Source organism: Ciona robusta, chromosome 7 (assembly GCF_009617815.1).
Source record: "Ciona robusta chromosome 7, ASM961781v2".
Taxonomy (NCBI): domain Eukaryota; kingdom Metazoa; phylum Chordata; class Ascidiacea; order Phlebobranchia; family Cionidae; genus Ciona; species Ciona robusta.
In genome coordinates this window covers 3629316-3647506 of record NC_143241.1, presented here as the reverse complement: position 1 = coordinate 3647506, position 18191 = coordinate 3629316, and the positions used below count along the sequence as shown (strand labels likewise).

General features: G+C 33.2%; 4 protein-coding genes across 6 annotated transcripts; 1 reads left to right on the top strand and 3 right to left on the bottom strand.

Annotated features, from left to right (window-relative positions):
• Nucleotides 1–29: 29 nt before the first annotated feature.
• LOC149733863 (uncharacterized) lies at nt 30–1994 on the top strand. Its single transcript, XM_089881181.1, has one exon. The coding sequence runs from the start codon at nt 270–272 to the stop codon at nt 1875–1877; it is 1608 nt and encodes a 535-aa protein (XP_089737307.1). The 5' UTR covers nt 30–269; the 3' UTR covers nt 1878–1994.
• Nucleotides 1852–5779, bottom strand: LOC149733862 (uncharacterized). The gene is made up of 11 exons (XM_089881180.1): nt 5450–5779; nt 5149–5299; nt 4861–4954; nt 4681–4802; nt 4502–4594; nt 4108–4187; nt 3971–4033; nt 3499–3807; nt 2515–3069; nt 2334–2389; nt 1852–2267 (listed from the first exon to the last, which is right to left on the bottom strand). Exons 1-11 carry the CDS (start codon nt 5628–5630, stop codon nt 2154–2156), a joined length of 1818 nt encoding a protein of 605 aa, XP_089737306.1. The 5' UTR covers nt 5631–5779; the 3' UTR covers nt 1852–2153.
• Nucleotides 5780–6099: 320 nt separating this feature from the next.
• LOC149733861 (cyclic AMP-dependent transcription factor ATF-7-like) lies at nt 6100–16392 on the bottom strand. 3 transcript variants are annotated; one of them, XM_089881177.1, is made up of 17 exons: nt 16252–16392; nt 15765–15870; nt 15536–15639; nt 13515–13631; nt 13032–13233; nt 12035–12099; nt 11428–11574; nt 10954–11117; nt 10502–10670; nt 10013–10099; nt 9854–9922; nt 9197–9378; nt 8933–9014; nt 8721–8782; nt 8229–8359; nt 7858–7955; nt 6100–7717 (listed from the first exon to the last, which is right to left on the bottom strand). In XM_089881177.1, the coding sequence occupies exons 1-17, from the start codon at nt 16345–16347 to the stop codon at nt 7652–7654; spliced, it is 1947 nt and encodes a 648-aa protein (XP_089737303.1). In that variant the 5' UTR covers nt 16348–16392; the 3' UTR covers nt 6100–7651. The 3 variants fall into 3 exon arrangements, with proteins under 3 accessions (XP_089737303.1, XP_089737304.1, XP_089737305.1); XM_089881178.1 differs by having other exon boundaries at nt 9197–9327; XM_089881179.1 differs by lacking the exons at nt 6100–7717; nt 7858–7955; nt 8229–8359; ... (7 more) ...; nt 11428–11574; nt 12035–12099 and adding an exon at nt 12519–12693.
• LOC149733860 (SUMO-conjugating enzyme UBC9-B) lies at nt 16388–17534 on the bottom strand. The gene has a single exon (XM_089881200.1). The coding sequence runs from the start codon at nt 17481–17483 to the stop codon at nt 17001–17003; it is 483 nt and encodes a 160-aa protein (XP_089737326.1). The 5' UTR covers nt 17484–17534; the 3' UTR covers nt 16388–17000.
• Nucleotides 17535–18191: the final 657 nt, after the last annotated feature.

Genomic DNA, 18191 nt, shown 5'->3' with positions numbered 1-18191 from the left:
GAAGGTTGCGTTTTCAAATCACGTCGGGGTCACATTGTTATTTAATTTGTCACATTAAATTTAGTTTGCACATAATGCATGATTTGTATCAGCATGACGCGCCCTGGCCACATTTAAACGGGAAATCCCCAGCTTTGAAATTCTCTAACAAAGCTCAACAACCTCAAACAAACCGTGAAACTAGACGTATTGGTTAAGCTATAGATTCAAGATTTGTTTTTAGATTGCAATGTAAAGACCAATGTAGGTGTTTATGAAACGGATCAAAAATGGAAATATTGACCGAGTTTCCGGAACCAATCCAATATCTTGGTCATTACCATTCGCAAGACGAAGTATATACGGTAGCAACGTGCGGGAATAATTGGATACATTGTTTTAAAGGTAAAGAGAAGCATTTTTCTGTCCAATGTTGTTCTAGTTTTGCACCGCTTCTGCTTTATTCCGTGATAGAAACGCGTAAATTGATCACAGAAAAGTTTTTGGGATATGCCAAAAACATTTCCACTTGCGAAGTGGAAAATATGGTTGTCGCTAAAGGAAAAGTTTTTGGAATTTCTGAAAACCAAAATTTAGTTGTGATTTCTGCAAACTTTTTGCTGGAATTGTTTGAAAATAAAATATCTACCCTAAACAAAATGATGGACTATGTTGAACAAAAGACATCTTTAGCAGAAATTACTCAAAACAGCAAAATTAAGATTTCATTTTTAAAAGTTGTTTCTGTTAATAAAGAAAATAACTGTTTATGGATGAACAAAGACTTATACGTTGCAATGTTTGGTAAAGTAACTGAAAAAAGACTTCTTGTTCTACTGCTGTTTTTGGAAAACGGACATATCTGGTACATATTACTGGAAAGTGGCAGCAAGCCTGTGTTTTTGTATGCCACTGATTGCTGCTGTGTTGATGCATATACGGATAAAACTTCATTAAAAGTTCTGTCAAAAAATGGAAAAGTAACATCAATTGAAAAATCCAATTTAAACAAGTTTAGCGTGAAAGAAGATTGGCTGCATTTAAAAGATACTCCTGAAACCAAGTGTCCAAATTTTTGTAGTCAGAGAATTAGTTTTAAAAACTGTAAAGGAGGCTTGGTGGCCGATTGGTGCTTCTTACTTTGGGAGAAAACTATAAACTTGCAAGCCGAAACAGATTTTAGTGTGATGTTGAATGAAGTGGAGGACCTGGAATTAAGAAAAAGTGCTCTTATGACTCTTGTCGAAGAAAAAAACGTTGAGTATAAAAGAAAGCAGTTGCTCTGCAAAGTTTCAGCAGAAGGTAGCAATTTGTTTCATTTTTTGTTCTGTGAAAATGAAGTGGAGATAAAATTGGATGATAAAGTCAGTTTTCGTCAGTTTGAAGTCGTATGTACCAATGAAAAAAGAGTTAAAACATTCCATAGCTCATATAGAGTGGTGCGCATCCCTGCGTCTGAGGTGGTAAACTTTACCCACTTATCTTGTTTATTTATAGACAAGAATGGGGCTGTACAAGTGGGATCAAAGGATTTAAATGTTCTTATGTTGTTGAGAAATAGTGATAGAGAATTTCCAACATTTGCCGAAAGAAATTCCTTCCAAATGATTTTCCATAATATGTTTTCAGAAGCTGTCGGAGATGTAAAAGCCTTTTTACTTAGTCCTGAAGTGAATGATATCAAAGGTGCAAGCACGTTCAGGATAGTAAATGACTATGTGTGCATAAAAATTGTTAAACGGCAGGATGTTTATGTGGTCAAAATAATCTGCACTGACGAGGGAATCTTGTCAAAACTTCACCATGTGTTCCTAACAAAAGTCCGTAGGCATTATCAACAAACAGAGAGGATCGTTAAAAAAATTGAAACAATTGATGAAGATATTGTGTATATGTGAACAATAAAACAGAAAAACTCAACGAAAGTACAATGGCACATCATGGGCAGTGTAAATTTAAAACAAAAGTTATGAAAAAATATGATCACAGCGTAACAAAATAAAAAAAAACAGTAATTTTCTTCTTATTTCTCAACAGGAAATTTATCCAAAAGAAAGTTTTTCGAAGCATGAATATTACGCCCACTGTAATAAAATAACAGTATTGACCAGTATTTTAATATAAATAAAGTAAGCAACGCTTGCGGATTCAACATAGGCAAATGCCTAGCTGGACTAAGAGATGTTGTTTTGCAATCTCATCATTTCAAACCACTTTTCTACGGATGAGGTGCTTAATTTAAGTTGTGCTGATAAGAATTGGATCATACCAATATCAGGATGGTGTGTCTAAAAACATATTAGAAAATATTTTGGTTTAGATATTTTTTTTTTACTATTAATATATGTCAGTACCTGGCTGAAGACCATCAAAAGAACATTGATTTTTGAGCAGTTCAATTTCGGCGGACCTGAATTTTGTAGGTAATATAGAGAAATTCATTATAAAGCTTGGTAAGAGTAAATAGGTTGTAACATTTTTTGGACTCATTGCTGCTGACAGAAAGTAATAAAATAGAAAGTAGGATACCATTACCTGCAACTTTAAAGTTATCTTGAGCAACCTTTGAGGGTGTGGGTTTTAAAAGTTGTTGTTGGGGAATTTTGTTCCCAATATCTGATATATGTGGAGTATTGGCTGTATTCAATTTTGTAATGTCAGAAATCTGTGGTACAAGCTCACAAATTGGAATGGAACTATTTAAAAACTTCGACTCTGTATCTGTTAGTGTTATTGGCATGTCACTAAGAGTTTGCTTGTGGAATTCTTTGTCTTTTGCTTTACCTGATACCTGGCCATTTATCAGGTTTTGCTGTTGAGCTTTTAAGTGAATGTTTGATGGGATTTTTATTACACATCTTACATGAGTAGTTTTCATGTTCGAACACAAAGTGCTGATGTTTCTAGGGTACATGATCTGGTTTGAACTGGTTTCAACTGGTGTTTGAGATGAGCAGACTTGGGTGGTATTGTTTTGATCACTTATATGTTTGGTCACAGTGGAAGTTGGTATTGTAGAAGTGACTTGTTTACTAAATATGCTGTTTACGGGAGGCAGAGGATCGGAATAATTGTGGGGAGTGGGATTATCTATAAACAAACAGATTATTATTATTACAAAACAAATTAATAATATAGTAGAGTGGGAAAACGGGACACCTTCAAAACTTGTTTTAAATAACTAACAATAGTCTATGGGAGTCTTAAGTATACCGTTTTATATTTCTTTTGAATGTTTTTTGTTTATTACCAAATTGGATGAGAAAATTGAAGGAAAAGGTGTCCCATTTTCCCCTACTATACCACAGTGAGCGTTGTACCCACATTAAGTAGCCTATCCTATACCTGTTGTGTTTAGTAGTATCTAGTATACCATTATTACAGCACCAATGTAATTACATTATAGTTTTCTAATTCTGTGTAAAAATTGGAATGATTGCAAAACCAATTCAAATTTACTTTTTTTACATAACTTTTAAACACATAAGTATTATAAGCAGCAAAGTTTACTCAAATTACCTTTATTATCGTTCTCTTCTTTTTCAATAGTTTGTGAATTAGACATGTGAGAAAATAGGTCATTTTGTTGCTGTTGTATATTTTCTTGCATTTCTGACACGGAAACTTCATCGTTATTAAAAGATTCATCTTCAAAATAATTTTTCCGATTTTTTCTTTCCCGGAGGTTTCTTTGAGGTGGAACATCCTTAGAGGTCGCAGAAGCAACTTTGTCCTCCATTAAGTTTTTCTTCTCCGTTTCTTTGGTTGTTTGTTTTAATTTCCGTTTTCTACCTTTTGAAGTTCGTTTTCCTTCACTTTTTAGTCTTTCTGTATAATATAGTATTTTTATTATTTTTAGTGTAAATAATGCTGGTGCAGATTATAACCAAAGCCATATTTGATACAGTCATCTTATTACTTAGACTTAGAAGATGTAATTTAACTGGAGTATTTTTGATAAAGAATTTAAGATTCAATGCAACTTACTTACCGAACAATTTCTTATTAAATTCTTTTTCCTTGTAGTAATCACTCATCAGATTTTTCAATTTTTCTAAATATCGATAAAAATCATCAGTCTATGCATTAGCTACACAATTCATGAATTCAACATTTTAAAAAACCTACCATCCCAATACGCATTCTTTTCCTTGTTTAACCGTTCTTCATTTTTCTTCTTTGCCTCCAATCTAGCTTTTATACGATTCCTGTAATTTTGAAAATATTGTAAAAAAATTACAAAACCCAATACAGGGTTTGAAATGACCTACACAGATTATTAGTGTACCATTATCTATTTTTTGACAGATATTTAAGTTTATAACAGTAATTTATCTCTAAGAATAGTCGAATACCATTGCAAATATAAAATTAACAAAACAACAAACAAAAAGAACATTAGCATTAAAAATAGCAGTTGTTAAAACCATGCTAAAGGAAAAGTGTGGCAGCTAAACCCTAACCAATCAATATGCCTATTATTTTATTTTTAACCAATGTTCGCAAAATACAGTAAGCTTACTCTCTCTTGTCAAATCTCCTCTTTTTGTGGAACCACTGTTCTACGGAGAACTCTGCAATCATTATTTCCTTTGATAGCTCTTGCATTTGTTTCCTAAAAGTAAAGTGGTATTAGAATACAAATTTTAAAAATTGTATACAGCCACAGAAATTCAGTATTAAACATAAATTTTTATTTACTTAGTCGGATTAGGTGTGTCTTCGTACAGTTTCATGAGTTTTGCTTTGGTTTTTTCATTCAAACATTTCCGTTGTTTTGCTTTTAAATCTTTACCCAAGAATTTGGCAAGAGCCACATCACCCTGGGTGAAATTAACATGAAGTAAAATACTAATTATTAGTGTTGCTATTGTAGCATACCTCTGCCTTAGCCTTTTCAACTTGTTCCAACCACTCTTTTAGATCTGGCAGTAAGTCAATTGATTCTTCCATGGTTAAATCCAATGTTTCAAAGCTGGTATATTAATAACTGATATTTTCAAGTTACAGACTGTAACTTACAGTACTACTACTAGACCATAACCATTATATTATGTACAATATACATAAACATTAAATTAAGTACATTACTATTTCATTAGAGATTTTTACTCAACATAAATGTAAAGTACAAAAGCAATGAATAATTATTTCATTAAATTGTCTTACTCTCTAATGTTGAACTTCACTTCTTCGCCAACCCAGGAGTTAAAAGATGAATGGAAAGTTTCAATGGAGATTCCAAGCCAAATTCTCTTTGTTCGGAATTCTGTTGCAAACTTTCCAACTTCGTGAGCAGTTAATGTTAGGTCACAAACATCTGAAAGGGTGTGTGAACAGATAACATAAGAGGAAAGAGGAACACCAAATTAACATACAATAGAAACTTGTAGAGGAGAGCAAATACAGAAACAATTTTGTTGTGAGGATATTATTATATTTAGCTTAGACAGTTTTAGCTTGAACATACCTTGATTCTCGTTTTCAATATTAACAACATATCCTTTCACTTTATCCACTTCGACCACAGAAAGTGACTGCCGTTCTTCCAAAACAGTATTTACTACATCTTCATAACTTTTAGGGATATTGGACAAATTTAAATATCGCACGTCACTTGACGACTGGATATTCAAATTGATAGGCTTCATATTGGTGGAAATGTCACAGCTACAAGATTCCTATTTACACACACTTTCGGCTATACTCACAAACCTTAAAAACGAACACTATACGCACATGCGTTAGCACGGCCGTCTGTGTTTGGATTTATCTCACCAAATGGTATCCACTCTCTCAAAACTCTTTACTGGCGCGCTTACCTTTTTTCCTTTTTACAATCTCTCACATGTGTGCAATTTTACAAACCTACAACGTTTGTACTAAGTTTGATAGACTATGAAAATATCTATTTATACTCCCAATGCGTGATATTTACCTGGTGTATTCATACAATGTAAACATACATTGCTCCGTAGTTACCTTTTAAAACCTTTTTTTATGCCTGTCCTTCTCACATTTGCTAACAATACGATGATGGTGCAAAAGCCAGTGTGGTCCAGCTGGTGTTTCTAAACCTCACATTCTATCTAATAGATTATGTCAATGAGCAATGAAATGTAAGAAGGCATTGATAGTGTTAATAGCGATATAGGCGAAATATTGTGCATATATTTACAGACGTAGGAAAAGAAAAAAACTAAAAGTTCACATGAAAATAATAAAAATAGAAGACCACTCGGGTGACTGAGAAACCAGGGTATTAAAGATTCTGAATAAAATATTTTGTAAAACGATAAAGTTTGGTAAAATCTGTTTAAAAGTACCCGGTTGTTAATATAACAAGGGTCAATTGCAACAGTGCACAGTTTTGCAAAGAAAAACAGGGCACGTAAAAGTTGTGGTCAAAAGAACGGAAAGTTATTGTTTTAATTTAAAGAAATGTTGGACAAAAATATGTTATTTGATAATGAAAACTTTAGGACATTTTACCAAACCTGAAAGCTTTGGCAAAATAAAAAATCATGGCATTGGTAAAAAGGCGCTTATTTGACCATGACCACCAAGCCATTACACCACAAGTGCATTTCTTATTTGTTTGGTGGTAATGACTTTAGTAGCTACGGAACTGTTTTAAATTGGGATAAAATCAAGTGTGTAATACTTACGAGTGGTGGTAAACAAAAGCTTACTGGTGGAACTTGCGACACTATACACAACGATGTTAGTACAAGCACATGCAATACGAATACTATGGACAGAAAATGAGAATTTTACGAGTCAGTGAAACTTATAACTGGAAGCTCAATTTGTCCAAAAATTTTTGCGCAATGCTGGGCAATAAAAATTGTTAATTACATCAGAGCATAGCGTTTACATCAGAGCATAGAGTTTGTACCGAATAAAAATTTTACATAAAATTGCAATGTTTACAAATTGTTCGTTAAAATGAGCTGTACTATTCCAGTCAATTTATAAAATTGTTATAAAGGTTTACAGGTTGTACTAAAAAGATTTTTAGTATGAACTTTGTTTTTATAGCTGTTATGGTTTCGAAAGCAACACATCAATTTGTTATACCAGCTGTAAAAAAGTAGCAGTACATTTGTAAGCCTTGCACGTAGACAGACTTCTTCGGAATTTAGGGTTTAGGTTTCTTGCTACTTGATATATATAACTCTATTTTCAAATATAAAACATAAAACTGATTAAGGCAGTCATGGTGTACTACCTAATACATAGGGTTAGTTGTTTGAGGCAAAGCTGCCACTGATGCAGTTAGCAAATTTAGGAGATTTTTTTAGAATCAAAATTTTCGCAATTATCTTTGAATTTTTTATATGAGAATGTTTGGAAACTGCTAGGTGTGCACCAGTGAGTAGCTTGCCTGTTCAATGACGTTTACAACGTTCAGAGGTGGAATGTTGAGCTATGCTTGAGAGTTTTTTTTATAATGGAACATAAAGCGGCTTATTTATAAAGCTGTTTCAACCCAACTGTGGAACATGGGTGGCGAAATAAAGTTTCTGCGCTTTATACTATTATATCAGGGTTTAGGTAATGCATTTTTCACACAACTTCGCGCAGTGACCTGACTTGCAGTGCTGCGGCGTGTACCAGAGTTCGCCAAGAGATAAAATAATAGAAATTATATAAAGACCACAGCCGCACGTCACGAGGTGGCAGTGTTAGATGAGGACATGAGGTCGGCGTATAACTGACCACTGGAAACTGGCGGCTAGAAAAAATATAGTTTTTTTAATAAAAAAATAAAGTTTTTTTTTAAGCGACAATTTCAATATACACACCAAATGAGCAAAGTTAGGTGTCACTTTGTTTAAATTTTTGAGCAAATAATTTTTTTAATTTGTTACTTACCTGCTGCTGATGCTGGCTGGACTGACTGTTAGGATTATGGTAATTTTCATCAAGTGAATTTGAGGATAAGGATGATGTTAAGGACTGGTGGTAATTTTCTGTCAAGTATAATATAGTACATTAGTGGAGGTGACTATTAAAATTCAATCAAAATCCGATTTTTGACTTAAATCAAAATAAAATTCAGGTATTGTAAAATATATGTTAGTTGTGAGCAGCATGACAGAGGGACTAATATTGCTTAAAATCTTTTTTTTTTATTTAACCTTATTTTTACAAAACTTAAAAAACTATCTAAAGTTAAATAGTTAACCAAAATAAAATATTTTGTGACTAAATGTTATGAGCCTAAGCTAATTATCAACTTTTACCGGGCATATTCTCTGACTTTACACCACTGTTGTTGGTGGAAGTGGTGGTTGTTGTAGTGGAAGGCTCCAGGTTAAGGTTGATACCAGCCATTGCCATGCTCTGCTGTTGCATCTTGGTTATTGGACAATCCCTGAAAATTTAAAAGCAGTAACTAACATGGTGTCTCAATGATTGCATAGAAACTATAGTGTTGTAATAGGTTTGTTGAGGAAAACAAAGAATGTACTAATGTAGTAACCACATGGTTGTTCAGGGGCATACCGACGAAAAATGAAAATTTGTATATAGATGGAGATGCACAAATGTGAAAGTAGTGAAACTGTTTGTTTTTTAAAACTTTGGACTTTGGATCACATTTGAGCATCTTTAGCCATGTACAAATTTTCATTTTTCATTGGTATGTCCCTTTAAATACATTTACCCCACGTTGGAAGTGGAAATTGAGAGCAATTTCATGCAAAAGTATTTTACGTTAGTCGTTACAAAACTACCTGTGAGAAAGCAGAAGTTGTTTCAATGATGCAATCTCGTCCTTCAGCTGCGTTATTTCGTTCTATGAGAAAAAATAAAGTTATTCAATACTATGTTTCTATAACATACTTTTTATGTACATGCTAAATTGGAGCATCTGTACAAAATTCCAGCACAGTATACGGATATGAACACAACCTATATTTATTTATACATTATAGTGTACACACACCTGTAGCATAACGTTGGTTTGTGAAAGTGTCTTCGCTTTACTCTCCAAACCAACAACCCAATTCTTTTTTTTTGACCGACACCTGACATAATAAAGTGATAAGCGGCCATGTAATTACAATTCAATAATAAATAAAAGCAAAACTCATTATACATTGTACACAAATACAGAATCAGTGTATCACTACTATTTTGTAAACTAACTAATACATTCTTCAAACTGTCGGTCTTTTTTTTGTCTTTTTTTTAATGTCAAAAATTTTACCTTGATGCAGCTGCTCTGTTTCGCTCCAGAAATCGCTGCCTCTTTATGTCCGGATCAACATCTTGTTGCTGCCTCCCTCGCCTTCGTTTTGGTTGATCCGAGGATGAGTTGTTAGAGGAGTTTACTGACATCTGATGGAAGAAAGAAGAATCATCGTAAGTTTCGTCAGAGGAATTATGACTCTAAATAGGGATCAAGAACGAATGGTTAATTTATAAACCTGTTAGTTCGGAAAAAAGAAAAACTGGTTAAATAACAAAGTGGTTAGTTAGGTTAGTAATTAAATTAACCTAGGTACAAACAAAGCTTTCAATATTTTTTTCTCAATGTGTAGTGAAATTTAAATTGAACGAAAAATTATTCACAGTTTAAATGGAAGAATTTAACTGTATCACATTTTATCATTCAGTTAAAAGACTGTAAATTTTAAGATTCAATGTTTTGCAGTGTTTTTGTAAAATATTTATTTTGGTAATAATTTCTTTTGTCAATGTGTAGGAAAACTTTATGTCTTTTAGTTCTTTAAAGCCAAAACGCATCTAGTGTAACAAATGCAAAGGTAATAGTAATAAACACAAAAGACAAAAATAGTTGTGTTCTAGAAAAAGAATATTATACAAATAAATGTCTGACAATTCACCATGGTTTATGTTATACCTGCATGGATTGAGTGGTGATTGCATGCTGCAGAGCTGGGTTGTTGCTTTTTAGAGTTTCTTTAAGTTTCTGAATATTCAAAATTCTTGTAAGTTTTACAAGTAAAGCTTTACCAAGAATTTTTTCGTGGAAATTTTACAGAAAAGGGTAACATTTTACCTGCTTTGCATCAAGCAAGTTGGAATTGCTGCCAAACTCGGAACTACTTTTCATAGATAGAGTTGGGTGGTTGGCTTGCTGATGATTCTGTTTATGCAGAGTGGAAAAACAATTGGAGGTTGTTGGATTATTTATAGGGTAAGGATAAGAAAACTTAACAAAAAAATGATACTGCAGTGATTGACTATATGGTAAATTGTTGAATTTGAATATATTTGATAGTCTATATTTCAAATTGAGTAAACTAAAAAAATTGGTAAAGGCAGAAGCTTACTGCATAACTTACATTCATATACAAAGTTTTTTTAAAGAAATATGTAACACTGGAAATGTAAAAATAAACAAGCAATAAGCATTATGCAACTTTTGTATACAAAAATAAATGGGCACAGTGTTACATTTGTATTCAAAGACTAAATAATGTGGTCAAGACCATTATGTCTATAGTCCTATACACACATTTTACATACAATACATACAAAACCTTACGTTCAGTGCTTGTTGCATGGTAGGATTGGACATAGTTGGCATGGTGATTGAGCTAGTAAGATCCACCATACCAGCAGCCATTGGTGGGGAAGTGGTTGGGATTCCTATACAAGTGGTTTGACCATTTGGTAAATGAACCATTACTGAGGGAGGCATGACCATTGATTGGCTGAAATGAAGTTTTGTTTATAAAATAGATTATTCAATAATTATAAAGCTATATTGAAGAACTGTTTTTATGTAAACTTTTTTTATTATTAAAAGAAAAATTATTACAGAGGCACAGAAATATAATAATAAGTGTACCAGTTTTTTTTTTAGAAAAATAGAGTTTTTTTTACTGCATCATTAACACAACAAACCCATAAGTTATAACATCTAAAGTTCTCTGAATGTAATACACTTAAAAACAAATTACATTTTATAAGTTCTTGACAAAATTTACAAATTACCTTTGTAAATAATTTTCATGCATCATCGCCTGTGATTGGTGGGCTGGCAGGGGTGGAGAAACTTCTGACATCTGATTGGTTGATTCACTTTTAACCGACGAATTAGATTGCGGCCTCTCTTGTTTAACGTAAGCTACTGAAGGAAGGGAACCGGTCCTTGGAAGCTGAGGAAACGTAGATTTGTTTAATTTATTCAAGAAAAGATAGGTTAGTATGGTTGAGTTAAGCATATGTTCATCTATATGATACATGGTAATAATTAACATACAGGAAATGTAAGGTTTAATGAATACAGAATGACTTGGATTTTAATTATCACAAACTTTGTGACATTTATATACATTATTGAAAGCATTTATTAGGATTATTTTAGGTTAGCATTAAAAAAACAGCCTATATTGTAGGATCCTTCAAAAGTTAAATGCCTGTCGTTTAATGTATTGAAACAAAAATGTAGATTTAAAAGAAACATACATTTGCGTTTGTGTTGCCAATAATTGGCTGCGACGCAGCATCAGATATACTTGTGTTGTTGTTGTTGTAAGCATCTTGTGGGTTGGTTAGTAGTGGAACATTGGATGTTGTTGGTGATGATGCTGATACTACAGCAGCAAACATAGCCTGTGGATTGTATATGGGGAAAATTTACATGCAACATATTGACCAGTTATCTCAAACTACACTGCATTATTTATACTGTATACAAACTAATACACAAATGAAAGTTATTTTCTATATTGGCCAGAGCCTATAGTAAAACAGGCTTGGGATTTAAGCCAAAGTTGGCCCATTACGCAACACATGTAAAAACTGATACTATAAAGTATTTTCTTCATGTGGGCAAGATCCTACTCCAAGAGTGAAACACACACTGGGGTCTGAGACTTGGGATTTAGAAAAGAGTGAAGGTGGCTGTACACAGTATCTGGAATTCTTCCGTTGATTTCGCTGCCGCATGCCTTACGGTAATTTTCGCAAGCGAATTCGCATGCCGGATACTGTTTACAGCCACCTTTAGCCATTTTAATAAGTTTAACTGAAACTTGCTATAAGCAATAGAATGTTTTTATAAATGGCTTACCTTTGTCAATGCCCTCTGTGCATCTGCCATCATACCTGGTGACATTCCATGCATTGGCAATAAACCTAAACAAGGTATAACAAATAGTTCATATATGTACCTTGTGTTGTTATTGTAATTTATGCTATTTAAATCAATGCTTGAAATACAGTTTAATACAGAAAAGTGACCAACCATTACCAAGAATTGTAAACTACTTAATAAAACCTATCTTTGCGCAGTACTGATTTCTGCTCTGAATAATACGTAACTATTAACTTTCAATTATTTTATTTACTTCAATACAGCTATTAGTAGTTTAGTACTAGACTGCAATGTACTAGACTGCATCATTAATCCGTAAACTGGTAACTTTCAACTAATGTGTAACTGTTAACTTTTAATTATTTTATTTACTATTCTCTTGTCATATTTAGCAAATAAAATAAAAAGAATATAACGAATAAATGGAGAGTTGGCTGCTCCTTGCAACTGATTGTAATGCGGGCAATGAAAGCTTGGCACGAACTTATGATTGATGCTCATTCTCCTATTTCCTCTACAGTTCTAAATATTCGAACAACTTTAGCACGATGTAAACAAACCAGTGATGCCATTTGCTTTTCAAATAATGATTAAATGTAACCATTTGCACGGACTAATGAGTATAAGAGGAAACACTAGAAAGGATTTGAAATTGTTTGTTCAATCACACAGTTCATATACAAACTGTATATTGTTCAATACAAAACTAAAATCTTTAGGTGTATTTAAATTAAAATAGTTAAGTTTCTGATCTTAAATTACAACTGAGCTTAATTTTTAATTTTTTTTTTAGTGTGCAACATTTGTTACTATGTAAAATGAAGCAAAACAGAATATATAAAAAAATTATAAAAATTTTATGATATAATGGGGGGAGGAAGATGAGACACCTTTTAACTCTACTTTCAATATTTAGACGCTATATTCTAAAGGTGTCCCATCTTACCCCCTTAACTATAAGATATTAGTTCACCTGGTGCAAATGGCATAATGGAGGGACTGAGCATGCTGACGGGCACGGACATGGGTGAGGAGGCTGTGTAACCTGGTAATGCTGGTATTAACCCCTGGGGTGAAGGGAGAAGTGGGGGCACAAAGAACTGACCCCCTCCAACAGGTAAGTTACCAACGGGAGATGACAGAGAAGGAGTAAGGGTGATCACATGGACAGGTTGCTGGGAGAAAATATCATTAAATACCGGTTCATGTATTTAAAAATGTTTAGTGATCAAATATTATATTTCATAATTTTGGAGATTTGTTGACCATAATTTTATTTAATTCTGTATGGGTGTGGTCTGTCAGGGAACCTAGGATTTCGGAAGGCCACAGTTGGCATATTCTTACTGATTATGATGTAAATTCATTGAGAAAGGGATTTTCCTTCCTTTTCGATAACTAGAGTTGCTTGGCAAATATTGAAGGAACAAACAAATCTCGCATAACTGTACAACACCTGGAACATGTTGGCGTCAGTATTAGGAGTTGTCGGAGTTTTACTTTTCGTTGAGTTGTTCATCGCTTGCAGTTGATGGACCACATTTGCCGTGCGTCGCTGTTTGCTTGTCAGTGTCTGGGAAAAATGGACATTGGGTTAATCTTATGTTTAATATAAATAAATTTCTAATACCAACAAAGTGTTATGTATTTATATAAAATAGGATACTAAGTATAAGTAGATTTGTTGTATAACTCGGTAAGCTTACATGCATAGTCATACGTTTTAAATGTAAAATAAAATTGTGGTGATTTTGTCATGGTATTTAATGTAAGGTACCATAAATAATGTTAGTATAAGGTTTAACACATAGTCAATAGTATTGACTCAATACTATTACTTGGTTTATAATACAGCAATATTATACGACTAATCTGCAAGTAGGCATAGGCATTGATATGCCATGTTAAACCATAACCTTTGTTTAACGGTCTAAAATTGCAGTTTCGGCGACATGCATTAAAAATTAATGGGGTGTAGATATTTTTATTGAAAATCAATCAAATATTTCATGCATTTCAACTGAGACCTCAAAGGATAATTGCCATAAACACTTAGATATGCGGATTTCCGATTTACCACAGACTTGATATAAATAACTTTACTTACAATAATGAAGCATGTTTTCTGGCCTAGGGGACCACTAATAGTTTCTAAAAGACTATAGCTTTGGCTTAAAGGCAATGTTGTTGCAGTTGCTTGCGTGGACTATGTGTTAATGTATACTTCAATAAAGCTATTGGTAGTTTAGTACTAAGCAATGTACTAAACTGCACCTTTAAAGAAAACAATAAAAAAAAGTGTCCTATACATAAAAGTTTAATAAATTAGATACATTTTTAACAAATATGATTAACAAATATAAAATAATTATGTAACAGGTGTAACATTAGGGGAACCTGAGCTGACATGTCACCTCAATTTCTGAAACAGGGGTTACAGTACTTGTTTTAGCACTTTACTTTTAAGCTCTAAACAGACAATGGGTGTAAGCATGTAACTGCATTTAACAATTTCAACCAAGATTTTAGTAAAAATCTAAAAACGTGCGGCTTATGTTCGTGGCGAACATTTTCCTTTGACAGAATTATTAAAATACCTTGTTTAGGTGTGAACAGGGTATTAGTGGAAAATTAACAAGTTGACATGAGGTTATTAACTTCCTAACGTCATAATATGGCTTATGGGCCAAAGGATTATGACAACTAATGAGAATTGCTCTATAAATGCTGGTTAATTGGATAACCACTGTTGCATCTACCACAATTAGTAAAACCATGTTAGATTGACAAAAATGACTACAAATGCCAAATCATGTTAAGCTATTTACTTTTGTACTTTAACACTATCAGGTAAACCTTTAGGAAAACTTGAATACACGAAAAAAGAAACAAAACTTACATTATTGTTAATACACCCTAACGCAGGTTACATAACAAATATTTAAGTATTATTTGGCAATTCAGTCAGCACAAGTTTGGTCTAAAATTAGCTTTGGTGGAAAAGATTTCAAGATTATGCTACAATTTACGGCACTTTCTAAAACACCAACAAAATATCATTTAAGGGCAAGCTTTGGTTTTTCCTTGAACTATTAACTTAGTAAACAGCTTGAACTATTCAAGTTCCAAGAACCAAATAAATAAGGAAGTTTTTGGTCCAAGTACTTTTATATCACTGTATGAGGAGTGTAGCTGATACATGCTGTGGTGAACTGAACTATAGTAAAGTTAACTTTAAACCAAACAAGTGACTCATGCGTATTACACATTGTTTTGTATGGCATAGAACAGAGAATCTTTGAATAAATTAACTCAATAAACAACTGTTAAACTGTTTACTATGAGATCATTTTCAGATTTAGGAAAAAATGTAGATAAGCCCCATTATAAATATAGCATAGGTTATACTATAGTTTAATTGTGCACACCAACAACAGTTTCAATTGTTATGTCATCACCCATAATAGATTCACCCACCTCTTTCTGAGCAGTTTTAAATTCACGGTCAAACGGGTTCAGTTCCTCGAATAATCCCATTTGGTTACCAAACTGTAAAAATCTTGTTGGAGTTGGAGTTTGATCTAAAATCCAAAATTAGATTAACTTTCAGGATACAGCTTTGGTATATATAAAATTTTAGGTGTACTTAATAACGCCATAGAAGAAATGGATTGTGAAAAGGTCAAATTTTAATAGCATAGTTTACCTATTGGCAATACATCCGACAGATTGCTGGCTTTGGTTGGTCCAAGTTTAAGTGTCATTTGGTGCTTACACTTGTGCACTTCCAATTCCTTTGCACTTGCAAACTTCTGCAATTTAAATCATACTTAGCAGTTAAATAAAACAATGCGGATAATTTGTAACTCTAATATATATATACATATATATATATATATGCTTTTTTAATAGGCCTAGATAGCCGAAAATATTTATATATTCCAATTCCACATAGTTTAAATAAACAGTATAAACACTAGTGGACTAGCATATATATTTATTTAAATATACAATTAAAAATGTGGTAGCTATACTATAGGTAAGTGGTTCAAATATTAATCTCGCAAACACACAAAACAACAAAAATCAAAGGTATGGCATATGTTATGTACATATCTTGTTACAAATAGCGACATATTAAAGAAAACAACAAATTGAAAAATCATAAACAAGGGTATAGTATATGTACATACCTGGTTACAACCAGCAGAGTTGCACACAAAGGTATCTTGGGAGGTTTGAGTTTCATCGCTGTCCCCCTTTGACGGCGAGTCTGACACCTCCGACATCGAGTTGATTGATTCTTTACCCTAAGTTTACCCTACAAGCTTATCCTTATGAAGTACAATTCAAATAAGAGGGGAACACAAATTATTTTGGGTCGTTTTAAGGGTTTTTGTTAATTTAGATGGATTGTCACAAAAAATAAGGGGCAGGAAAAAAAGGGTGTTGAACTAAAGAACAGATTTGGAAAAGCCACAAGTTTTCGTAATAGAACAACAAGGCAGTATTGACACAATGGGCTGAACATATCATAATAAAGTTGAAGTTTAATGAGAAAAAATTTAAGGTATTTTGGTACAGTTTTTTAAATGCAAAAAAGTTTCATCATACAAAACGACCATTAAAACAGGGAAGCTTGAGTGGCAGCAAAATTTGAAATTACACAATTCCGAGGTTTACTGCTCAACTTATGTACAATCTCAGTTGGATCAGTTTATGAACTCCGCAACTATTATCAAACATTCAGATTCAACAAAAATAAATTTCCCTTCCCACCGATGCAATGTAAATGCTGCAAGGATAAATGAACTTTGAGCCTAGTTTTTTTACTGTAAAAATAAGTGAACCAATCAATTTATCTATTGAATGTATGGCAGGGTCTGGTTAATCGTGAATTTTCTAGTTGTAAATGTCAGAAGATACTGTGGCTATGGGAAATTTATACGTCAAGTCCAGAGAATTGTTTTGCTTGCTCCTTTACTCGCTTGTCATATTCAACTTTGTTTTGGCTGTAAATCGCGTAGGCTTCTGCCTGTGCTGGGTCGTTTATGTTTGGCTCAGTCAGAAGATCCTGTATGCCAAGTAGAATCTGTTTAATTGTGATTGCTGGTCTCCAATCTTTGTCCTCATCAAGAATGGAGAGGCAGACAGTGCCCGAGGGGTACACATTAGGATGGAATAGTGCAGGTTCAAATCTACACTTGGGTGGTGAGGATGGGTAGTCATCCTTAAAAATCATGCGAATTTTATAAAGGCCCCCTTCCCAAGATGTTCCTTTTTTTCCAGGTATCGCACATTCCCAATTCATAAGATTTAGTGTATGGTCAGGATTCTTTGTTGGTTTTGCTACGAAGCCGAAGGGATGATCTTTCCTCCAGCTTTTTCGTTCCTCTGAAAGTCGCGCTGTGGCGATACCATTCATAATTTCAATTCTACACGGTTAAGTGCTAGACCAGAAAACCTGCTTGTGTACCTGTAACGGCATTGGCAATGTACAACTGTATATAATATTAACAAAGAATGTATTTTTAATTCGTACTGGTACTAGTGCCACTCTCGGTTATGTTACAGATTAGGCAATTGGTTGGGAGACTCTTTACTAGTGTTTATATGTAGACTTAATATAAAGATTGAATATTTATCAATTTGTGTATATTCAAGTATTGACAGAAATCAAGTATTTAATAAACGGTTTTTAATTTCTATTAACCAATGCTTATTTTATATGTACACCAATAAAAAGTAAGCCGGGAAACCCGGTCACAATAGCTGCTGTAATAAAGTGTTTAAGGTATTATAAATAATGTGTTTAAAATATCATAAATGATGTATACATGAAAATGATGTTGTTTATTAGGCACATCGGCACTATCGGGTGTGTGTATATACTGCGGACTGAAGTATAAACGTAGCTAAGTAAACGACTTATGAACTGTTTATATATATACGTAAATAACAAACTTCATCGAGTGAGGAGTCAACAAACAACGCCAACAAAAATTCTTAACACCTGTAACGCTTTAAGTGTAGACCATTTCTCAAAGCACACATCAGAAACAAAAAACCGTCGGACGTTTGGTCAATTTTTCAGTGTTTTCGGTAACAGTAATTTCTAATTTTATTTTCAACC

Bases quoted from the DNA above. Each gene is read 5' to 3' on its own strand.
- LOC149733861 (XM_089881177.1), bottom strand. From the start codon at position 16,347: ATGTCGGAGGTGTCAGACTCGCCGTCAAAGGGGGACAGCGATGAAACT. The intron at 9,379-9,853 runs GTATAACATAAA...ATCCCTATTTAG, and splicing joins TCACCACTCAATCCATGCAG to AGTCATAATTCCTCTGACGA. The intron at 7,956-8,228 runs GTAAAAGTTGAT...TATACTTGACAG, and splicing joins AAAGTCAGAGAATATGCCCG to AAAATTACCACCAGTCCTTA.
- LOC149733860 (XM_089881200.1), bottom strand. From the start codon at position 17,483: ATGAATGGTATCGCCACAGCGCGACTTTCAGAGGAACGAAAAAGCTGG.
- LOC149733863 (XM_089881181.1), top strand. From the start codon at position 270: ATGGAAATATTGACCGAGTTTCCGGAACCAATCCAATATCTTGGTCAT.
- LOC149733862 (XM_089881180.1), bottom strand. From the start codon at position 5,630: ATGAAGCCTATCAATTTGAATATCCAGTCGTCAAGTGACGTGCGATAT. The intron at 4,803-4,860 runs GTATGCTACAAT...AATTTCACCCAG, and splicing joins TTGAAAAGGCTAAGGCAGAG to GGTGATGTGGCTCTTGCCAA. The intron at 4,595-4,680 runs GTAAATAAAAAT...CTTTACTTTTAG, and splicing joins GACACACCTAATCCGACTAA to GAAACAAATGCAAGAGCTAT.